The sequence below is a fragment of the Coccidioides posadasii genome, chromosome 4 (genome assembly GCF_018416015.2).
Source record: "Coccidioides posadasii str. Silveira chromosome 4, complete sequence".
Taxonomy (NCBI): Eukaryota; Fungi; Ascomycota; class Eurotiomycetes; order Onygenales; family Onygenaceae; genus Coccidioides; species Coccidioides posadasii.
In genome coordinates this window covers 195,735-217,588 of record NC_089410.1, presented here as the reverse complement: position 1 = coordinate 217,588, position 21,854 = coordinate 195,735, and the positions used below count along the sequence as shown (strand labels likewise).

The window sequence follows — 21,854 nt, the reverse complement described above, 5'->3', positions numbered from 1 at the left end:
TCAGTCGTGGGAAGTTATAGTGAGATATATAGGGAAGAGAGAGAGATGGCAATATGGAGATATATATAGAGAGAGATAGTGATATGGAGATATATGTATAGAGAGATAATTATGTATAGAGAGAGAGAGAGAGTGGAGTATCTGGGGTTGGGATGCGGCGGAGAGCGGGCTACGTGGCGATTGTACGCGGAGAAGCGTAGATTTATGGATTCGGTGGGCTTGAACGGAGCAGTTTTGAATTTAACTGTGGAACTAGCGGAGGAAGAAGAACAAGAAGAACAAGAAGAAGAAAAAGGAAAAGAAGAAGAAAAAGAAAAAGAAAGAGAAAAAGAAAAAAGAAGACGGCGAGAGAACGACGGCAGAAGCCAATGAGAGACAAGCAGAGAGACAAGCAGAGATAGAGAGAGCAGGACGAAGCAGACGATGGAGATGGCAGATGGCAGATGGCAGATGGCAGATGAAGATGAAGATGAGGATGAAGATGGAAGAAGATGGAAGAAGAAAAGATTGTAGGGTTGATTGAGGTTTGATTTCAAAAGATGCCTTTCGAGGTTGTGCGAGTTTTTCGTTCGTCCGGCGATGAATCCCTGTTTCAGCCACCTTCGACCAACCAACCACCCTCATCCCGCTTGTCGCCACGCACCTCGGACGCAACGCACACCGCTTCGAGGGTGCGTGGGGGGAGGTTTTCTGGGCGTGTCGATTACACAGGCACGTCGTCTTCTCCCTTTTTTTCGCGTTTATCTTCACAGATCGTCAAATTGTTCTTCTGCTTCTTCATCTTCATCATCTTCTTCTTCTTTTTAGTTAATTTTTTTTATCTTTAATTTTTAGATTTGATCTGTCTTTTTTACTTTCTCTCATTCGCCCCAGCAACAACCACTGCAGCATCACCAACCTCCCAAAGTGTTGCTTCTGCCCTTCGCTTGTTCCTTTCCCTCTTCCCCCCTGCAGAGCTCCATCCGCCTCCTTCTTCTTCTTCTACTACTACTACTACTACTACTACTACTACTACTTAGCGGCTGGCTTTTCGTTATTTCTCTCTGACGCGTCTGACGTTGCTCCAATTTGATATCTTTGATATCACCACACAAGCTTTCTCCCCCGCGCTCGAGAGCTTCTCCGCATTTATATGGTGCTCCTGCGGGCGGTCGTCAAGGTCCCTCCGCCCGACGTGGTGGGGAGGGAGACGTCCGCCGTCGACCCTCACGATGTCCGCTCCATGATGGTCCTCGTCCCAGACCCCGAGCAGGAGACGTTGGTCCAGCTGGCGGCCCGCATCTCCCGCATGTTCACGAAGCTTCACCCAGCAGCCCCGTAAGTTCCATCCCTGCAGTCTTCTCCCTCCGTGCTCTCATTCTCAATCGACATGCTTCTCTGACCGCACCACAATGGCTCCCAGACCTCTCCGTATCAAGAAACTTGTCGACGACGAGCGCCCCACGGTCGACCTGGACCTGGACCTGACCGTTGCCGATGTCTTTGTCAACAAAGGCCATGCAGCCTCCAGCGCTTCGGACCAGTGGGCCACCATCCGCGTCCTGCAGCACCCCACCACGCGTCGCATCAGATACCGATCCGTCGTCCAGGATTGGACCCCCGCCGCAGAGAACGATGGTCGTGCGCTGTCCGCAAGACGACGAGCCCTCCCTCCCATCCCGCTCTTCAGCCAACGTCCATCCGCCGCCCTCCAGAGCCAACCTGGCCATGTGAGAACCTCGATTGAAAGCGACAACGGCCACGCCGTCGCACGCCCGTCCGCCCGCGGCGGCGGCTTCCAGGCCAACCCAGGTGCGTCGAACCCCGAAACCTCCCATCCTCCGCTATTCACCACCAGACCATGCCAGCTTACATACCTGTGGCCGTAGTCCCCGCCACTCCCACCTCCGGACATGCAGCTCGCAAGCGGAAACGGTCCCCTTCCTCCCAGCGCAGGCTTACAGATGATGAATCTTTGCCCAACGAGCAAATCTCCCTCTCCCCCAATTTTGCCGTTGCGATCAGATCATCCCTCTCTTCAAGTCCGTCGTCAATCACCCCGATCTTCTCCAATTCTGGCTTTAATGCTGCAATTTACTGACAAGTGGGGGGTGGGGGAGAAAAAAAAATCCCTCCCCCTTTTTTTTTACTTTAGACCGTGAGCTTGTCAATAGCGACCAAACCACTGATGTTTTGGAGTCTTGTGCCGACAGCAGCCCGCGTCCTTCCGGTCGGCCTCCCCTTCGTGTGTGTTACGGCGCTTCTGTAGATGGAGACGGCGAGCTTCTACGAACGGCCACGGCGCAGCAACGACGCAGCACGGTCAACCTCATACCTACGCCGCCAGCTAGAGCCAATAGTACCTCGACACGACCTAACACAGCCAACGGTCGTTCGGCCCATGCAAACAGTGTGGATGGTACATCCACGCGTATTCGCGCAACCAGGAGCAGTACGTCACCACAGACCACCACCACTGTTGAAGGTAGACCCAGCCAGGCTCGCACAAGATCGAACAATGAATCATCGCAGACTGCTGCTACTGCTGCTGCTACCGCTGAAGATGCGCCCACTCTCATTCGCGCAGGAAGCAATGACGCATCGTCGCAAGCTACCACTCCTGCCGAAGATGTATCTACGCGAACCCGTACGCCGGGCAACGAGGCATCGTTACAGGATACTACAGTCGAAAGTGCATCCACGCGGGCTCGTCCCACTGAAAACAGTCCCTTGACCCGGGCCAGCACCGCAGACGGTCTGTCTAAGCGAACTCGTGCGAGAAGCCGCAATACACGGTCACAGACTGCCACTACCAACGATACATCGACGCAGCCTACCAGCAATGTAGCTGTGGTTATCAATATTTCTGACCCTGGATCTATCGAACGGCCCGCAAAGCGTCGACAGACTAACAATAAAAGGGCAAATGGTGCTGTCTCTGGAGAACAAAATTCCAATCACCCTGGCACAGAGAAGGCAGGGAGCGATTCCGATGTGCAAATGATCGATGCCTCGCCTAGCAAATATGCAAGGTCGACCAAAAACGCGAAATCAGGCACCAAAAGGTCTTCCAAACGAAAAGGCATAGCCAAGCAAGACAAGACTGGTGAATCCAAATGTTTCATAGACCTGACAGCAGCAGGCCCTGAGCCAAAGATTGACGACCCTAGTACATCGGCAAATGGTGGAGAGGATCAAACAGCTACACAGCAGAATCAAAATGCTCGCAAGATCGCGGGTTTGCTCCGGGGTAGCCGTCTTTTCGTTCCTAATCCAGACATCGAGATCCTAGGTGATGGTGAAAAACGCGAATCAGCTACAGAGTCGAAGTCGAAGAGCTCTAAGAAAGCACCGGAATCCAAAGGTCAAGAAACGCGGAAAGTTGATGGCCCTTCGACTCGCGTTTCTTCGCCTGCAGCGAGGCGTGGTTTCACCAGTAAATTTCCTGACTGGGTTACGGAAGCGTGGTTCGATAATCACGATAGAGAGAGAGTTTTGGAGAAAGAGCTTGAGGACGCACGAAAACAGGGTCGTCCGACGAGGGAACTCCAGCAGCGTGCCCTTGTGCTTGATTTGACGAAGCAGCTACATGCCGCTGAGCAGCGAGGCCTGGTTATTCAAGCTCCGAGACTAAGAACCCGCGTGGAAAACGCCCAAAAGGACCTTGATGACATGATGACTGAGGTTGATAGACAAGATACCGACAATGCAGTCGCATGTGACGTTCCAGGCGGATCTAGTCCTATCTTGACCGCCCCTGCACACGCTGGCGATGAGGATGATGATACCGCCCACCAAGTCCCACAAGTTGCCAGAAGCGCGCAAGAGGCCCCGACTCCATCAAAGTCCGCAAACTCGGAATCCGGGGCCAACGCCACAAGCGGTATGTCTGTCGCAGTCACCAGCCCTGTGAATGAGAGCGCTACCGGTCGCGCAACGACTCCGGCCTCAAGGCTCGGGACAAATGGAAAGAATCTTACCCTTGACAAGGACTCGCCAGCAGTGGCTGACGATGCAGAAAGTATCAACTACGCCGAGAAAGGAAGCGCAAAGGATGTATTTAAAAAGACAGAAAAAGAAGCTAAGAAACGCGCACCTGAGAAGAAAGCATTTTCACCGGGCGTCGTCGATGATATTAGCACCGGCAGCGATAGCGACCCAAGTAACTTTGATCTTATCCCTGACAGTTTGCCCGCGAATGTCAATAACTCGGATAGTGAATATGTCGGAAAAGACTTGTTCAAAGATTTGGGGTTTGACGCGCACTCCGAAAACAATTCTCATTCAAAAGTCAAGCCCGCCGCAGCCGATGAGGCCTCTAAAGCCAGCGGGGCGAAGAGAAAGGCCACCCAGCCCAAAACTCCGGCACAATCCAAGAAAGCCGCCAAATCAAATCGTTCCGGCGTTGCGAGTTCTCCTCTTCGTGCCTCCAAGGCTGAATCCTCCGGGTCGATCTCCTTCTCGCAGCCAGCACCTACCTCTTCTCGCACCTCTCTCCCCAGCGCCATGGCTAACAATATCTTTGCCCCCCGGGATCGAAAGCCTTCTCGCCCAAGTCTTAAAGCGCTCCGCGATGAACACATTCCAAACAATGCCAGCATCACCTCTAGTCCTAACGCCGGGCCGGGCACCCCTACAAACAAAGTCACTCCTCCCGCAAGCAAAAGTTTCATCAAACACGGCTTAACTGTTCTTGGGGCTGCTGCCTCAAGACCTTTCTTGCGCCAGATGTGATAAAAGAATGAACAATGAGAATACTCTTATCTTGCAATCACCAGTTTCGTCAATCAATTCCCTGTTTTCTACGATACCCCAGCTCGTCCAATCCTTTCTGTGGTTGAGACCGTCATACCTTTCTACGTCCTGTACTATCTTTTTAATCACTTATCTGTCGGGGCTACCATGTCTCGAGGCGGCTTTCTCTTAACTTTTACCAGATCCTGTCTTCAACTCCAAGGATGGTTTCTGGTGGATTTAGCGATAGGTGGCGCTTGAGGATCTTAACCCGCTTGATGCTGTCACATCGTCTACTTGCGACTTTACCGCGCCTATGGCGAAGAAAGAGAGGAAGAAAAAGGGGAAAAAAAAAAAAAAAAAAAAAAAAAAAAAAAAAAAAAGGGGTGCAGCCTGTCCGATGTCCTGAGGCTTTGTCTACCCTTGTACGACTGTTGTTATTATTACCACTTCTTGTCGAGGAGATGACTTTAGTGTAGTGTGCACTTGCGCGCGTATGTGTTTTCCATGTTAGAACACTTCATGTCTGTCTCGCAAGGCTTTTTTACTTTTCCCTGAAATGTCGTTCATTTTACACGTTTCGCACGGCTCGCTGGAGGCGAAATTTGCCGGCACGAAAAGAATAAAAAGAAAAAAAAAGCCGACCCAAAAACCCAAGGAAAGCTAAAAACCAGATTGTTTTACTTTTGTGGCGGATGAATGCCTCGGTCGCTGTCAATCGTTTCGGACGGGCTGGCGGCTGCGTTCCCGCCTTTTTTCTGTACCATAGGAATTATTAGCAGGCTGTAATAATAGGAAGCCAATGCACACTTCGTAATCGGAAGCTGTTTCGTTCTCCAGGCAAAGTTGCCGATGTGACACAAATCAACTGCTTATGCCCCGTGGGGAGGAATTGCACTAGAGATCCCATTGTCTTGCAGGATTTATAACTATTGGCCCGAAAGAAATCTAAATAACGAAATTCCGAAGGATGAGATCTTTTAACCGGCCCGAGCATATATATCACAGGAGATAAAGACCCTTTTTGCCCATTTAATTTTCACGCCGTTCCGCTAATGTTGAATAATCCCTTTTGTTGCATCGATGAATACGGAATGCTCTTAGAGAACAGCACCAGATAATCCTCGAAGCAATAAACTTCCTTCACTCAGGAGTTGGAGAAGAAGAGTATGCGGTGCAATCAAGAATTACGGTAGGTTGGCGATGCTCACGTCAGCTTCTTTACCCCTGGAGGCTTCCACCCAGCCGGCAGGCACTGGCTCAATATCAACCAGCCAACCCATCTTGTCGGGAATCTCTCCTCGCTGGATACCCTTCAAGGCATGGATGAGTTTCTTGTAGACCTCGCCGCCCGAGTCACCTTCGCCGGCTTCGTAGTTGAAGACGTCGTTTCGAGACTTCATGGTGATGCTCTTGATGGGAACCAACGCTGCGGCTGTTCCCGCGGCCATGACCTCGGAAAACTCCTTTAGCTCATCGTAGGGGACGCGGCGCTTTTCCACCTTGTAGCCGAACATGTTGCTTCCAATGGCCATGATGGAAGAAGCAGTGACAGAGTCAATGGCGTTCTTGCTGTCGGGGATGACGAGGGTGACGTGTCCAGACGCGTCCTTGAGAACGCCGATGAAGGCAGAGGTGGAGAACTCGTCGATCTCGGAGCGAGTCTTGCTGTCTAGGTGCAGGGTGATGCCGTAGCCATCGGCGCGTGCTTTCTCGCTATGGCGCAGGACGGGAGCGTAGTTCCCACCCACTTTGGCGGAGCCAGTGCCGTCGGGGGCCGAGCGGTCAAAGTCTTCGAGGATGAGGGCGTTGACCGCGTGCACGCCGTGGTAGACGCCCGTGGGCATGACGAAGACGACAAATGTGTATTCGTCGGGCGGGGAGAGGCCAAGCTGCGCGGAGGACCCGAAGATGAGGGGTCGGATGTACATTGCGGCGCCGGTAGAATGTGGGGGAACGAAGCCGGCATTCGCAGAGACCGCCAGCTTCACGCATTCCAGGAAGTGGGATTCCGGCACCGGAGGGATGGATATGAACCGGGCAGAGTGCTGCATGCGCTCAGCGTTCCTGTGCGGGCGGAAGATGGTGATGCGGCCATTTGGATGCGATTCGGTAGGCGCATGGCGGAAAGCCTTCATCCCTTCATACGCCTGCTGGCCATAGTTGAGGCCGGGGGCCATTCCATGAATGGGAAGGTAGGGAGATGCGACGAACTGCGGAGGAGACCATTGTGGGCTGGAGGAGTGGGAGAAGCGAGATTCGACGTGACCATTGACTAGATTGAAGCCGTCAGCCGGGCTCTGCATTCAAAAAGGGAAAAAAAAAAAAAAAAAAAAAAAAAAAAAAAAAAAAAAAAAAAGAGGAAAATAAGTAGTAAGGGAGGGAGGAGAAGAAAAGAGGTTAGGGCAACTGAATTTACCTTCCCAGACCTTGAAGCCAATGTTGTTCCAATCTGCGAGAGAGGCCCCAGGGGGGTTCAAGTCAGCATTGCAGGACAAGTCAGTGGCAAAAGGAGTGCAGCGCAGCAGCAGCAACGCAGACAAAGAGAACAGGGCGGCTCAAGGGCAACAGAGCTAGAAAGGCTCGGCGGAAAGGGGAACTTGTTTTACCAATGCTAGAAACTGGCGGAGGTGGGAAAGACGCCGACGAGGCCATGGCTTGCTGACGATTTGAGTCGCCGCTTGCGCTGCTTGATGACTAGGAGCAAGTGACTCTAGCTCGCTGTCGCGGGCAGGCTGGGGGTTCCACGCGTGCAGGAAGACTGGGATTGTGGAAGACGGTGTGGGTAAGGGGGGATGAATGGTCAGGGATGGTGTGCGGTCTCAGACGGCGGCGGGCGGGCGGGGAAAAGAGATTGGCGGTTGGGAGAGTAACTGACGGGCGGCGACAGCGACGGCGACGGCGACAGCGACGTTACATGGAGACTTCGCTAGCGCTCCTCCAACCAAGCTCAAGGACAACTTGTACTGTACGACCGGATAGCGACAACAAACGGCCTCTTGCTTGCGCTGCACTTCCAGCAGGGATGTGTCGCCCTGCTGGGCGCATCGGGGGCAATAATCCGGTTTTTACAGACAGTCCATACGGAGTATATCAGGTCTGGCCAACCTCTCGACCTCATGAATCATCGCGGGTCGTATTAACTACTATTCCACCCATCTATCGCCCATTTTCATCTACTTCTTCCTTTTTCCGGTCGCATCGGGCATCGCGATGTCAATACGGCAGACAACCGGACGATTGGGCACGCATGCTCACACAGGGCAGACATTGACAACCGTCTTCCGTACAGGCCGTTCGCTGGGGCATCATCCTGGCTGCGTTTACAAAAGTTGTGCTATAACCTGCGATGCACGGGGAAGCAGTTGGCTTTGCCGTTGCTGTACGCCATGTGGCCATTGTTAGTTAAACAACCCCATTTGTGCCATCGAAAAGGGATTTCTTCAGTTGGATTTGCTGGGCCTCTTCTCGAATCTTCCACTGAGGCCATAGCCGGTGCAACAGTGCGGTCAGCAGGAGGTGATGAGCAGAGAAGAGGAGGAGGAGCAGGTGGCTCTCATTTACCTCCCCTAACGAAGACGAAGATTCCTGTGTGATGCCTAAACGGTGTGGATGGTCCATGGCGAATCCAGCGTGATCCTGTCGGTTGTTTCATATTGCAGGATCTATAGGGAGGGTGAAGCCCAAATCGCCTCTTTGGCAAACCTGAACACTGCTTGCGATTATTCTCCGGGCTTTTTTTTTTTTTTTCCTTTTCCTTCTTTAACGGAGTCGAGCTGCTGGAGATCCGCAACGGGCAACAGATGGATGATGAATCATTCATGTGGCCTTTCATCTGCTGATCAAACGCCTTCAAGCACCGATCGCCTGCAGGGATCAAATAATACGCAAGTAATACTGAACAACACTCTGTACTCCGTACAGAGTCCATACTGTCGCTAACATTACTGGAGCGGAGCCGGCCAGCACCGTGTTAATAAAACCCCGAGAAACAAAGCAGAGGGCTGGTAACCTTCAGCAGGAGGAGGAATCATTCGAGTAGTCATGCCTTTTTCTTCAAGCTGCCGCTGCCACCACCCTTGTAGCGCTGGAAATGAGAGTGAGTAATCGAAACCAGAAAACGGCACATCTTTCTCCCTATTCTTCGGTTCCAGGTTAGTTACAAGGGATCGCCGGCAGGACAATCACATGCTCCAACAGAAATCCGATGCGATTATGTGAATCATTATTGGCCGCTTTGGCGTCCACACTCCCCCAAGCCCATGGCCCCGTTGGAGGACGGCTGCCAGGCCAGTCGTTTTGTTAGCCGAATTGGCATGGTCCTCGCTCGCAGTGAGCGGCGTGTGAAATTGGATATGCATGCCAAAAAAAAAAAAAAGAAAAAGAAAAAAATTGTAGATATGGATTTAACTGTCAGTGCACAATGTAGATACACAGCCAGCCTAGGATAACCAGCGAGCCAACAATACCTATTGGAGCTTTTTTCCCGCGATAGTCATAGGTAAGTGGGCGCACGGCCAAGTCTCGACTCTCGTGACGATCACGACATTCCACCCAGGTGAAGCTCCTCGGTTCGCCGTTGTGTGGAGCGGATCGGGTCCTGGGGAAAGGGAGCTCCATCTGGCCACCAACGGCTGCGGAGAATGGGACTCCGTCCGGATTCTGGGGTTATCTTGTTTTCGCTTCTTTCTCGCTTTCGAGTGGTCCCGCCGGCGCAGGTGAGGTGGGTTGTGGGGAGGAGCTTCAGAGAAAGCGAGCGCGCAATTATTGTGCCATTTTTTTTTCTTTTTTTTTCTTGTTTTTTTGGCACGCCGACGGCAACCTTGCTGCTGGCATTCGCCAGGTGGAGTGCAGGTGGGCAGATGCGCATCCCGCCGTACCCTCCAAGTCCAATCCCGGCTCCGCGAGACGGACGTTGCCCAGACTGCCAAGCGTGGAGCTTCGAAGTTCAAATGGCTCAGCGAGGGAACGGGATGCTCGACTTCCTCGCCTTCTTCGCCGCTCCACGGTTGGAGGCGGGTTACGGAGGAGGAGTGGCTCGATCCATTCACTCCCCGCCTGCACCAACCCCATTCTAATTCCGTTCACGAGTAAGAGAGGCCACGGGGTCCTGGACACACAGCTGTTGTTTTCTCGCAGAGGTTAGTGATGTCTCTCTCTCTCTCACACACACACACACACACACTCTCTCTCTCTCTCTCTCCCCCTCTCTAGATGTGCCTGGGCGGTTGTGTCTCACGATGGTTGGCCAATTATCCACGAGAACCTCTGCTACAGAATGCAGTGACTTAGTTCGTCTGTTATCAGCTTGGATTTTTGCTCTTGAATTGTTACTGGGTTAGTGGTGATGTTGACATTTGGCCCTGTTTTCACTTCACCCCCGCAGACGGTCGCTCTCCATGCGAAGCCGCCAAGGCCTCGTAGCGCAGAGTTTGAAACTAACGAACAGAGGGATCTTCCCCATGTAACCCAAGACCCGGCCGCTCATGAAAGCGGGCGCTGATACTTGCGCCAATCCGGGCTGGCGAAATTATGCGCAAAAAGCATATGTAATTCATCTCCCAGGCAGTCCCAGCGGACTGGGGTTTCTCGTCAAATAGACCGATGTTATCAGCGCCGCCCCCCCGGGGGGTGTGTGTGTGTGTGTGTCTCTATGGAGCTGCCTGTTTTATGTTCCAGACCAAAGATACATCGGAGCATGCAGACGCCCCAACTCTATAACTGCTTCATTCAAGCTGCAAGACGAAAATACCCGAACCGTATCGCAGCGGCACCTGACCAAGCATTTGGTCGGGGAATATCAAGGGCAGAATCCGCCGCAGAGCAAAAGCACATCCATACATCCATACGTACCTGAATGTAGAAGGATAGATCCTTGCGACGAAACGACCCTGGAGCAAATTACGGCGATTGAGCTTGTCAATCCCACCAACGCCCAAGTCTGTATTTCACACACTCTTCTCTCGGGTGGTGCTCGACCTCACTCCACGCTCTCGATGAAACCGCGGTGATTTTCTCTCAAGTAATAGCCATTAGTTTAATCTCGGGAATTTGGACAGGTCCGAATACGGGTGCTAGTAGAAGGAAGGTCGATGTCTGCACGGAGTAGTTCCTGTCCATTATCACACACTACGGAGTACTTCGGGGGAAGGAGGGACAGAGGGCGCCAACTAGTCCGTCTGTCTGTCTGTCTGTCTCTCTATCTGTTAATGCTAGCCTTTGGTCTCTGAAACGCCATCCTGATTAGTTCACTATTGGGAGCTACGCATCCGTAGGAAATGTCCGATTGCTGTGAAAATGCTCACGCCACGCTAGGGCTGAAGAACGGATGCAGGACAAGTCGTGCCACCGCGCTGTCAGGTCTTCAGCGGCCGAGGATCATTGGTGATCCCCCAGAAAGCTTTTCCTGGCATTCGCATTTCTGTTTTTATCTCGACGAACGAAACGGCCCCCTCTCTCTTCCTCTTCCCCGCCCTCCCAATTACCCCTTAACCTTCCAATGATTGGTGAACCAACATCTTGTACTTCGTACTCTCTGCGTTGCTTGCTTGCCCCTCCTCTTTTTATTTTATGTTATTTTATTTTATTTTTTCTATTTTAAAATTTTATTTTCGCCCTAACCCGCTCCTCGCGCCGTTCGGTCGAGAGCGAAAAAAAAAGGAAAAAAAAAAAAAGAAAAGAAAAGAAAAGTGACAGACGCGCCAAGCCACACCAGTGCGGTGGCGACGACGTTTCGGGACTAGCGTGGAACATTCCCCGAAGGATTCTGGAAAAACGCTAATGAAGATAGAGTTGGGGCTTATCCTCGCATATTGGCCAATCAGCGTGCTGTTTTCGTTCCCCGCCTTCCGCTCTGCGGCGGGCGGCTTGTTGGGGCTGAGCCTATCAGGGGCGCTTCTCGTCTTTTACGCTCGAGACGTCTCATTCTCTCTTTTCTTTTTTTATTATTTTATTTTTCAAATCAGATGTTCTTTTCCCTGCGCCCGGGGGGGGGGGTCCGGGGTTTGCGCAGAGCGTGTTGGGAGAGGGCCAGCAAGAAGGCGTTGATTGACCAGCCCACCTCGAATCAGGAGAATCATACCCAAAACTCACACCCTGCAAAATGCTAATCTTAAGCCATTCCATCCCACCCACGGAAAGTGAAAAGGCAAAAAACGAAATAAGAAAATGAAAAATAAAAAATAAGAACAAAGTATACGGAGTACTCCGTACACACAAAAAAAAAAAAAAAAAAAAAAAAAAACCTCACAAAAGCACCTGAATGTGTATCTGGCTTCTCACTGTTGGGTTGAACCTAGAAAAAAAAAAAATTAAAAAATTAAAAAACGAGAAAAGCAAAAAGAAAAGGAGAGGACCAAGCTCCGCCTCGGGACATTTTTTTTTCTTCGGTCTGCGTCAACTTCTTCTTTGTACTCCGTATGTGACACCGCATTTCGTCTTGGACATCCTTATTTCTCCGCGATCCAGCACGCAGGCCCAAGAGGGCGGGGATCCGTGATCAGGGAAGCCAAGAGTCTTCCAGAAGGGATCTGCATGGCACCAGCGACTCTCGTCAGTCCCGGTCAATTTCCTCGACCCGTCATTTGATACCTTTTTCTTTTTTGAGTTGCCAACCCTGATCGTGGGCCGATAACATGGTTGGGTTTGCGACCAGTTGTTGGCTTTCTCCGCAAGCAAGCAGCGGGGGGGGGTGGTTCCACCCATGTATTCCTTTTACCCCCCCCAAGGTCTCTAGATTGTGACAGTATTTCCTCTTCATGGGCCGTCGCGAGGTGGCTGCGAGATATGTGGCGACCAGGGCCAGGTTGTCGCCTCGTCAAGCTACATTATCACGCCAACTCCTGACTGTCGGGTTAGCCTAGGAGCACCTCTTCCAATCGCGTGGCCGAGCTGCCAGCTTCTCGCGTATCCTTGGGCTTTTTCGAGAGACCAAAGTACTCTGGACTATGTACTCTATTCGCCGACGTGATCTTGGGTTGCACCGCTGGACATTGGCACTGATTTAAGCGCTTTTTCAAGTTCCGGCTTCAACGTCAAAAAAGTCACTCAAAAACTCACCCACGCCGTACTTGGCATTTGCTTGCGGCTTTCCATATCAAGGTGCATCAGACCCCAGTTTTTGTCGGGCTGGGATCCTCTTCCTGTACTCTCCTATCCCAGTCTAATCCCAGGGGCACCCGCTTTGGACTCGAGATTGGGAGAATCGCTCGGGTTTCTTGTCGATTGTTCCAAAATATTATTATATCAACCTGACACGCACTCCGTTCCCGCTCCCGGCCTTTTTTTTTTTTTTTTTTTCCCCTTCTCTCTTGCTTGCTCGTTCCTCTTGTCCTGTCCTCCCTCTCCCCTTCCCCTCCCCGCCATTTGTATATAACAACCTCCGCTTTTCTTTTTACTTTTCTTTTTTTTTTCTTTTTTGGAATCAGACCACCTCTCACACCCTTGCTGCGGTGCCATCGTTGCACCCTCGACGGTCACCATGGACAAGAGCGAGAAGGGTATCGTTGTCGCTGGCAACGATCAGAGTAACCTTCCCGCCTATGAGTCGAGCGAGGATGCCCGCGATGCCATAGAAAACCAGGAACAGCTGGGTTTCTGGACCCGCATGGGCTGCACACCCGAGTCGTTCAAGCAAAGAACGCTTGCGGACAAGCACAACCAGCTGAACAGAACCCTCAAGGGCCGACATCTGCATATGATTGCCATTGGAGGAAGTATCGGTGCTGGTTTGTTTGTCGGCTCTGGAAGTGCCCTTCACGATGGCGGCCCTGCAACTCTGATCATTGACTTTATGATTATCGGCGTGGTAAGTACTTCGGCGCGTCGCAGAACCAAAACGATGCCTGCTGACCCGCGTTTTGCGAATCTCCAGATGATGTTCAACGTGGTCTTCGCACTTGGTGAACTTGCGATTATGTATCCTGTCTCCGGTGGTTTCTATACGTATTCGACACGGTTTATTGACCCGTCCTGGGGTTTCGCCATGGGGTGGAACTATGTGTTCCAGTGGGCCATTGTTTTACCGCTTGAACTGACGGTCGCCGGCTTGACGATTGGCTATTGGCAGGTAGATGTCAGTGTTGGTGTCTGGATCACGGTATTCATCATCGCTATCATTTTGATCAACATTTTCGGTGTCCTTGGCTATGGTGAAGAGGAGTTTTGGTCAAGTTGCCTGAAGCTTGCCGCCGTCGTGATCTTCATGTTGATCGCCCTTGTCTGCGTTTTGGGCGGTGGCCCAAGCCACGGCAAGTATGGCGAGTACTGGGGTGCACGTTTGTGGTACGACCCAGGAGCGTTTAGGAATGGGTTCAAGGGTATGTGGCTGTCCTGTCACCGGCACGCCGCCTCCCCCCCTTCTTCTGTTGAGATGCTGACAACTTTTTTCTTGCAGGAGTGTGCTCCGTCTTCGTCACCGCCGCCTTTGCCTTCTCTGGGACCGAGCTTGTCGGTTTGGCTGCCGCAGAATCCAAGACCCCCGTCCAGTCTCTCCCCTCTGCTATCAAGCAGGTCTTCTGGCGTATCACCCTTTTCTATATCCTTGGTCTGTTCTTCGTCGGCCTCCTTGTCGATTCCAACGATGAGCGTCTTCTGGGCTCGGGATTGATTGATGTCACGGCTTCGCCTTTTGTTATTGCGGCCAAAGATGCCGGGCTTGATGGCTTCGACAGCTTCATGAACGTCATTATTCTCATCTCTGTCCTCTCTATCGGAAATTCTGGCGTCTATGGTGGATCTCGTACCCTGACTGCTCTGGCCGAGCAAGGATACGCGCCAAAGATGTTTGCATATGTTGACCGCGCCGGACGTCCACTCTACTCTACTATCTTCCTTATCGCTTTCTCTTTACTCGCCTATGTCAATCTCAGCGCCAGTGGTGCGGAAATCTTCGATTGGCTTCAGGCGCTGTCCGGTCTTGCCGCGCTATTCACCTGGGGCAGTGTAAGTTCCCCCTTCTCTTTTGTCATTCAGACTTGCGAAGAACATCGCGGCGCTGACAGCGATTTGAACAGATTTGCTTGGCCCATATCCGTTTCAGAAGCGCGTGGAAGTACCATGGACACACGCTTGATGAGCTTCCTTTCAAAGCCGCCCTTGGGGTTGTGGGTTCTTGGATCGGTCTTACCCTCGTCATTATCGTCCTCATTGCGCAGGTGAGTCGAGTGTCTCTTCTCTCTGTTTCGGCATTGCTAACTCAGATCTCAGTTCTATACCGCCGTATGGCCGCTGGGTGGTGGCGTAAACAATGCTGAGGGCTTCTTCAAGTCCTATCTTGCTATGCCTGTGGTGCTGTTCTTCTGGGCTTGTGGCTATTTCTGGAAAGGAAAAGGATGGCTCAAACTTAGCCAGATCGATGTCGATTCCGGCCGTCGTGAGATCGATTGGGAAGCGCATAACGCTATGATGGAGAAGCGGAGAAACGCCGCCCTCATCAAGCGTATCATGTACTTCCTCTTCTAATTGCCGGTCTATCCCTGGTTCTGAGACCCGGAGACGAACTCCTTGAAAGATAGGCTACCTTGTCTATCCGTGGTGTTAGAATGTGGGAAAACGGCTAGATGGAGGGAGTTTTCACTCGCCATTCAAGATGCTCTCCATATTCAGTTATTATAGACACAATCCATATTAATGCATTTCTTCCCATCTCTCCCGCTTGGGTGCGCTTTTCGACTTGCAGTCAATTTTTCCATTCAACTCATCTTGACTCGTTCCCTTTTTTTAATTTTTATTTTTATTTTTTTTTTTTAGATTTATCAAAGGGCATTATTCAACAATGCGCTCTTTTATCAATGACCGCAAGGACGGGTGTGGGCCTTGTCAGAGTCAGAAAAGGCGCGCCCTTCGCCCGAGAACTCCATGCCGCTTCCGGCATAAATGGCGCCTCTGAATCCACAGTTTTAAAGCCGCAGAGTTGCGGGTTCACAGAAGAACAACTGTAATTGGGCAATTCAAGTCCGAAGCTCCCCAGATCCACGCTCAACCGGCTAGCTAGTTGGTTAACCTCCGATCAGATCGTGAGTCAATTTTCTTTCTTTTTTTTCCCTTTTTTTTCTCTTTTTTTTTTTTTTTTTTTTTTTTTTTTTTTTTTTTTTTTTGCTTCATCACACGTTGAGGCCAGCTCGGTGTATGGATATATATGTCGCCTAGTCCTCCAGTTAGCCCCTGATACCCCTGTTTAGCGATAGCATGCGCCCTTTTCGATGGCAGATTATCTATGATCCAGCAGGATGATCATTAGGTATTGTGTGTGTGTGTGTGTGTGTGTGTGTGCGTGTATATCATATTTTTCGTAGGCCTTATGCAGTCAGAGACTGAAGGCCACGCTATCTGTCCAACTAGTTACAGGCATGTGTCCTTCTCAATGTGGGGATGATCATTAGTTATTGTGCGTACTGTCCCATGCTTCTCGTCCGCCCCCCACCAACTGAACAGCAATTAACGGTGCAGGGCAAGGAATAGTCCCAAGGGTAAGATACACAATGCTATTGCTGGGCCCATATCATACGTGCATCTGAAGAAAGAGTGGGACAACAGGTCGGGGCAAATTTCCGATAAAATAAACAAAAACGGGGAGCGCAACGTAACTCTCCTTGCTTTTTGAATGGAAAAGGGGTATCAAAAGTTATATCTACACAAAGACTTTCCTGTAAAAGTCATCGTATCCATGAGTCTATCAGAGTCCACTGAACTTCCTCTCGCCTCCTTGTGATGGCTGGTTCATATTTGGCATCATGAAGTCGTAAGTGCTGCGAGACAGGAGACACCGTCCGGAATCCAGGAATATCGCAATCTAAACCGCGACGACCATCATGGTCTTCGGCATCCAATGTTTGCTCTTGATTTTGGTGGTCATGTGCTGACAGCGATCGAGGGCGAAGAGTGCCTTCTTCCTCGCTGACATGTGAGAAAACCGGCTTCGCCCAGCAGTGAGATCGAAACTTTTTTTCTAACGGATTATTTCTCGAGCTACTATCCTCACCTGAAGCATAGGGGTCTTCCGCGAAGTGGCGAAGTTGCAGCCTCTCTCCCTTTAGACTCGATCGGTGAGCTTTCTGCTTTGGTGTTTTGGGAAATGGCGGCTGCATTCGGATATTTCGCTTCTTTTGTGGAGGGGAACGGGTATAGCTTTGTCGTGGTTCATCCTCCATATTCAGCGGGGAGCGCTGTGCAATGGAAAGGTCGCGGAGGGCGTCTAGATGATGTTACACGATCGATGCTCGAATGACGAGCTAAACGAATAGCGAATACGTACCTGGTTTAACGTCCTGCGAGCGTTTATTCGCAGTTGAAGGGTTCAATAGCAATGAGATTATGCGAACACGGCGAAATCCAGCAAACTTTGGTTCTTGCACATCCAATTCTGAAGAATCAACCTCTGACGATCTCGCCGTCACCGTCCGCGATAATGGCACCGGATCGGGCTCTGGTGGAAGAAGGGGCTGGGCATGCGGTTCTTCTCGGACATGATGATACCACAACCCGCAAAACCCACTGGAGCCCGAGTTAGTTATTTCACCGGTCGTTCCAGCAAATTTGCATCCCAAGGGTGTGTTCAGCAAAACTTTACCATTCGATCTCGCCGTCCTCCACGCAAGGGTCATTCTGGCAGCCGCATTCGGGACAAATCGTTGGAGTTAGACGCCGCCGAAATACCATGCTCATATCGACGTTCTGTCCAGGACGAAAAATCTTCGTCCATGGGCGATTCAAGTCGAGGCTTCTCCGTCTCTGAGTGTCTCTTATACAGAATTCTCGCCTGTCTAGTTTCTTTAGCCCACCCATTCGGACACCGGCTTGTTCGGATCTGATTTTCAGTACGGCCACAAAGGCATCCAGAGAGTCGATGAAGTCGAGGTGGAAAGGTGCAGTTTTTCCAAACGCATCGAGCAGTATGACCGGTTTTTGAAGCGTCACCTGCGGAGGAATTTCCGTCTGGAGGCGCACGAGGTGGCGAATGTCGTCTAGACTCTGCTGTAGCTGTCGGTTTTGCGTGAGTAGCAGTTGGAAGAATTGCCGTTGCTCCAATGTGAGTCCTTTGAGAAGTGCTGTAATATTCTCATCGTCTGTTGTGCCAGGGCGGGCCACAATCGCCATCCCACCAGCAGTCCGGGCATCCCGAGGCTTGTTGGCGGCATGTGCCTGGAACGTAATAAGCAGCATGTTGATTGAGGAAGCGTGTCTCTCCAACTGCATCCGAAACTGCGCAACGTCCTCCCTCTTGCAGATTGCCCACTTGATCCTCCTGTATCCAGCCGCCCATCCGCGTTTTGCGCCGTCCTGCAGATAGGGCTCGTACTTTGAGGTCTTTGCCAGAAAGTCGTCTATGCATGCTTTGCACGATGAGATCGAAGAGTTGACGGCAGTCCACTGCTTTTCGGTGCCACGATACTCCAGGTCAAGATCGTCAATGGCCTCGAGGGCGGTTAGGAGAGATTGGATCTCGGTTCGAAGGGCAAGATACTCCATTCGGGAGGCTGATGCACACTTGAGGGCCTCGCAGGAAACATAGATGATTTTGAGACCCGCGATCATGTCGCCCACAGAGAAGCCAAACCCCGCCGCCATCGGATATCGTCGCGGCCACTCAGTGATGCCAGAGCGCCAGTGCTGGAGAAGGCGGGGGGAAATGTTGTGATGAGGCCCAATGGTGGAAATGACAGTGGCGCCGGTTTCTGATTCCTGACAAGAAGCTGGAGTTAACTAGTTAACTAATACAACGCGCGCAGGATTCACACGGATGCTGAGGTCTGTCCCATGGTGGTGCTAATCCCCAGGCCATCAATGAAAGTTGAGGCCGTGAGAGCAGAACAGCACTGCCACAAGCGATCATGGCATCCATCGCATCCTCGCATGGCATCATCAGCCAATGATGACTTGGTTAGTGTCGTTACGGGAGTAGCAGAGTTAACTAGTTAGTTAAGTAGTTAGTTCAATAACCAGCTTGTCAACCAGAACGCGATTCGCAGTGGACGCAAAATGGACATCTCAAATTTCTCGAGAACGGAGACCCCTCCAGTCGCTCGGAACTGTGAAACATAACTACATAGTCAATCGTTCAATTAACTAGCTAGTACTCCGTAGGCCGAACTGGAACTGCTGGTTTAACTATTTAACTAGTTCACGAGTCACGGAGTAGTTATCTGATGACCCGCGATTTAGCCATCCGGTTCTCCATCCGTCCGCTTTTTCGTCACCAAGATTATCCCACTCCTTCGATCGTTAACTACTCCGTAAAAACTCTGAGAATTACCCTTCAGTGCTTCATGAATAAATTGAGTAATCTCAATATCCTACCCGCAGATACCTGGATCGAAACCGCGAGGAAATCCATCTCACAAAGGAGCTTGGTAGGAGAGGCTAAATGCTTCAAGCTTTCCAGGCCCATCTTCGTTTCTCCAACGCGTCAAATCCCCGGACGCCAATGACGCATAGCGATGATCCCACAAGCAGTGCCCCATCGTACCAAATCAATCTCTGATAATCTTTAAGAAGACGTGCTGTATCTTCGCTAGGAAGCAAGGTTCGAGAGCTTCCCAGGATCAAGCCGCCAACCGGTGAACCGAACATGGCTCCGAGGCCTCGAATAAAGTAGAGAAAGCCATTAACGGAAGCATACGCGTGTACGCCGAAGACGTCAGTCACAGTTGTGGGAAATAGGGCATTGTATCCTACGAATGGCGTTGATCATATCTGTATGAACCTAAAAAGAAGGGCTGTATCTGTTGATTCACTTACCCCCTGCGAGACTTGGGTTCAGTATGTGATATAAAGTGGCCGATGCTTGGATGGTTTTCCTCTTACCTGCTAATATCCCGTATATCACCACAAACATAACCCAGAAGGTTTTGTCCCCTGTGTTGGCTGCCGCCAACCACAGACCCAAAACGCTCACGGCACTTCCGATCACACCGAGCACGAGGGTGTTTTGGCGACCGAGATTGTCTGCAGCGAAACCCATTAGTACTCTCGAGACGGCGTTGACTCCATTGTTTATAGCAAGCAGTGTCGCGCCAAATGAGACCGAATAGCCGAGCACCGTGGAGAATTCCGGAAGAAAGGTCATCGGCACGAAGTTGCCGCTAGCTTGAAGCAAGGCTGCAAACGACTGGAGAATAAAAGCGGGCTTCTTGACGATGGCCGGATTGACTAAAGTCGGCCTTCTTATGGTGCTGCGGCTAGGTGGTGCAAAGAAAGCAATTGGGAACGTGATGGCGAGATTTGCCAGGGCTAAAATTCGTAGACTCCATCGGGCGTCAAAATTATCGAGCAGAATGCGCACGGTTGGTGATAGGATCAACCCACCGACGCCCGCTCCGCTCAAGATGAAGCCCATGGCAAGCCCTCGGTGTCGATCAAAGTATTCAGGGGCGATGCTGAGGAGGGGAAAGTAGAGCATTGAACTCCCAAGACCGTACATGAGGCCCTGGGTCAAAGCAAGCTGCCAAAGCTGCCGGAAGCGTCAAGAGACAAGCATATGAAGTGTCCAAGGGTCATATAGTGATATCTCAGCCACGGGATTGGGCGGACTACTTACACGATCACACGAGCCGGCAAGGCCATAAGCCAGACTCATCAAGAAGCAGCCAGCTAGGGCAATGTTTCGGTTTGCGTTTCCCCTAACTCTGGTCATCAGGGGATTCACGACTATGGATCCTGCCCACGTCAGGCCTGCTCCAACGGTCCCGACAAGAGCCACGGCGCCTCGATTCTTGGCCTCTGATGGAGGCAGAAGCGTCCCAGAATTGGTCACATAGTACTCCTGGAACACGCCATAAGAGAGATTCGGGCCAATGGTCATGATCACAGTCAAGAAGCTAGAGATGAGAACCACAAGCTGCGTTTTGCGGGTGGTTGGAGCAAGGACGTGTCTGATCACAGCGTCTGCAGGTGGATGGTCCGACACGGCGAACTCCTGGGGCAAGGGCATCGTTCACGACTCTAGGACAACTGGCCTGGGTATGGGGCGGTAAGGGGTCAATTCAGAAATTAACTACCCCGACGGTGTAGTGAGCCGGAGCAGAGCTGTAGGTGCAGAGCCTGCCGTGTCATGTCCCTGGTTAATATGCAGTAGGGGGATTAGCCGAGAGTCGGAAGCATCTGGGTCTCTGGACGCTGAATAGCCGACCGGTAAGGTAAGGTGGCTCACCACTCAACAAGCAAATTCCTTCCAATGCACCACACTACAAATTTATTAATTATCTCAACAATGAATTATTATTATTAAACTAGCTATTAAATATTAAATGAGTGTGTTCTTTAAAGCATAGAAATTAGTGTGGCTATGAAAATAAACATGTGGACAGCCTGATATTGCAGCCAGAGTGAGAGATACAGAGAATAGATAGGAAAGATTATAAAGAAATGTCAGCAGTAGATTTCTTAGCTAGAGAGTCTAAAGACTTGTTAGAAAGACTAGTCAAGCTCTTACTACTGCTTTGGGAAGATTGTATAGGCTTGCTGCAACAAGATTCTTTTATAGAGAGGCCCTGCCAACAGCACTTTAAAGCTAGTGCTTGAAGCTCTGACTGCTAGTGTTTACTAGTATATTCAACAGCTTGTCTCTTCTTCTCTGCTTGTTATAAAGTCTTTTTCTTCTTACAGACAATATACTGAGCCTCTTGTTATATAGTATATTTAAGCTTTTCAGTCTCTTATTACTTACAGATCTTTATACAGACAGTCTCTTATTTAATTTATTTTTCTTCAGTCTCTCTAGCTGTCTACTCTTTTTAAAGCTTCTGTTGAAGCTTTATCTCTTGTGTTTAAGCAATTTTATAAGCTTTCTCAGTCTCTATTTTATTTTGGTGTTTCTGAGCCTGCAGAACTTTTGTAAATCTCTAAAACTGAATCTGGCTGAGATTATTATAATCAAGTAGATCTAGAGACTTGTCTCACTTGCAGTACTGTTTCTTCATCACAATAGTTAATTTTAAAGTCTGATTTTCATGCTCTAGCAGTTTATTTCATATTGCAAATTGCTCACTGGCTTTAATAACTTATCCAATACTTTATGAATTTAAGCTGTACTGAAGATAAATACTCTTAATCTCTTGATAAAGCTTCTGTATATTTATAGAGATAAAAGACTTATTAGTGATGCAGAGCCTTATTAATTAGCAGTTTCAAATTAACTTAGTTAA

The 21,854-nt window shown here is 50.5% G+C and overlaps 7 protein-coding genes across 7 annotated transcripts; 3 read left to right on the top strand and 4 right to left on the bottom strand.

Moving 5' to 3' along the window:
- Positions 1-423: 423 nt before the first annotated feature.
- D8B26_007034 (uncharacterized protein) lies at positions 424-4,713 on the top strand (the record flags this gene model as incomplete). The annotated part of the gene is made up of 5 exons (XM_003071903.2): positions 424-509; positions 1,096-1,317; positions 1,403-1,791; positions 1,869-2,021; positions 2,135-4,713. The coding sequence occupies 5 exons, from the start codon at positions 424-426 to the stop codon at positions 4,711-4,713; spliced, it is 3,429 nt and encodes a 1,142-aa protein (XP_003071949.2).
- A 1,187-nt stretch (positions 4,714-5,900) lies between these two features.
- D8B26_007033 (uncharacterized protein) lies at positions 5,901-7,368 on the bottom strand (the record flags this gene model as incomplete). The annotated part of the gene is made up of 3 exons (XM_003071902.2): positions 5,901-6,988; positions 7,133-7,165; positions 7,323-7,368. The coding sequence occupies 3 exons, from the start codon at positions 7,366-7,368 to the stop codon at positions 5,901-5,903; spliced, it is 1,167 nt and encodes a 388-aa protein (XP_003071948.2).
- A 2,109-nt stretch (positions 7,369-9,477) lies between these two features.
- D8B26_007032 (uncharacterized protein) lies at positions 9,478-9,786 on the bottom strand (the record flags this gene model as incomplete). The annotated part of the gene is made up of 1 exon (XM_066125387.1): positions 9,478-9,786. The coding sequence occupies one exon, from the start codon at positions 9,784-9,786 to the stop codon at positions 9,478-9,480; it is 309 nt and encodes a 102-aa protein (XP_065981469.1).
- A 3,406-nt stretch (positions 9,787-13,192) lies between these two features.
- On the top strand, positions 13,193-14,871 carry INDA1_2 (Amino-acid permease inda1; the record flags this gene model as incomplete). The annotated part of the gene is made up of 2 exons (XM_066125386.1): positions 13,193-14,030; positions 14,108-14,871. The coding sequence occupies 2 exons, from the start codon at positions 13,193-13,195 to the stop codon at positions 14,869-14,871; spliced, it is 1,602 nt and encodes a 533-aa protein (XP_065981468.1).
- Positions 14,872-14,991: 120 nt separating this feature from the next.
- On the top strand, positions 14,992-15,174 carry D8B26_007030 (uncharacterized protein; the record flags this gene model as incomplete). The annotated part of the gene is made up of 1 exon (XM_066125385.1): positions 14,992-15,174. One exon carries the CDS (start codon positions 14,992-14,994, stop codon positions 15,172-15,174), a length of 183 nt encoding a protein of 60 aa, XP_065981467.1.
- Positions 15,175-16,367: 1,193 nt separating this feature from the next.
- On the bottom strand, positions 16,368-18,489 carry D8B26_007029 (uncharacterized protein; the record flags this gene model as incomplete). The annotated part of the gene is made up of 3 exons (XM_003071900.2): positions 17,282-18,489; positions 16,967-17,205; positions 16,368-16,906 (listed from the first exon to the last, which is right to left on the bottom strand). Exons 1-3 carry the CDS (start codon positions 18,277-18,279, stop codon positions 16,368-16,370), a joined length of 1,776 nt encoding a protein of 591 aa, XP_003071946.2. The 5' UTR covers positions 18,280-18,489.
- Positions 18,490-18,794: 305 nt separating this feature from the next.
- On the bottom strand, positions 18,795-20,821 carry D8B26_007028 (uncharacterized protein). Its single transcript, XM_066125384.1, has 3 exons — positions 20,249-20,821; positions 19,516-20,161; positions 18,795-19,452 (listed from the first exon to the last, which is right to left on the bottom strand). Exons 1-3 carry the CDS (start codon positions 20,639-20,641, stop codon positions 19,442-19,444), a joined length of 1,050 nt encoding a protein of 349 aa, XP_065981466.1. The 5' UTR covers positions 20,642-20,821; the 3' UTR covers positions 18,795-19,441.
- Between the last annotated feature and the right edge of the window lie 1,033 nt (positions 20,822-21,854).

Bases quoted from the DNA above. Each gene is read 5' to 3' on its own strand.
- D8B26_007028 (XM_066125384.1), bottom strand. From the start codon at position 20,641: ATGCCCTTGCCCCAGGAGTTCGCCGTGTCGGACCATCCACCTGCAGAC. The intron at 20,162-20,248 runs GTAAGTAGTCCG...CGCTTCCGGCAG, and splicing joins TTGCCGGCTCGTGTGATCGT to CTTTGGCAGCTTGCTTTGAC.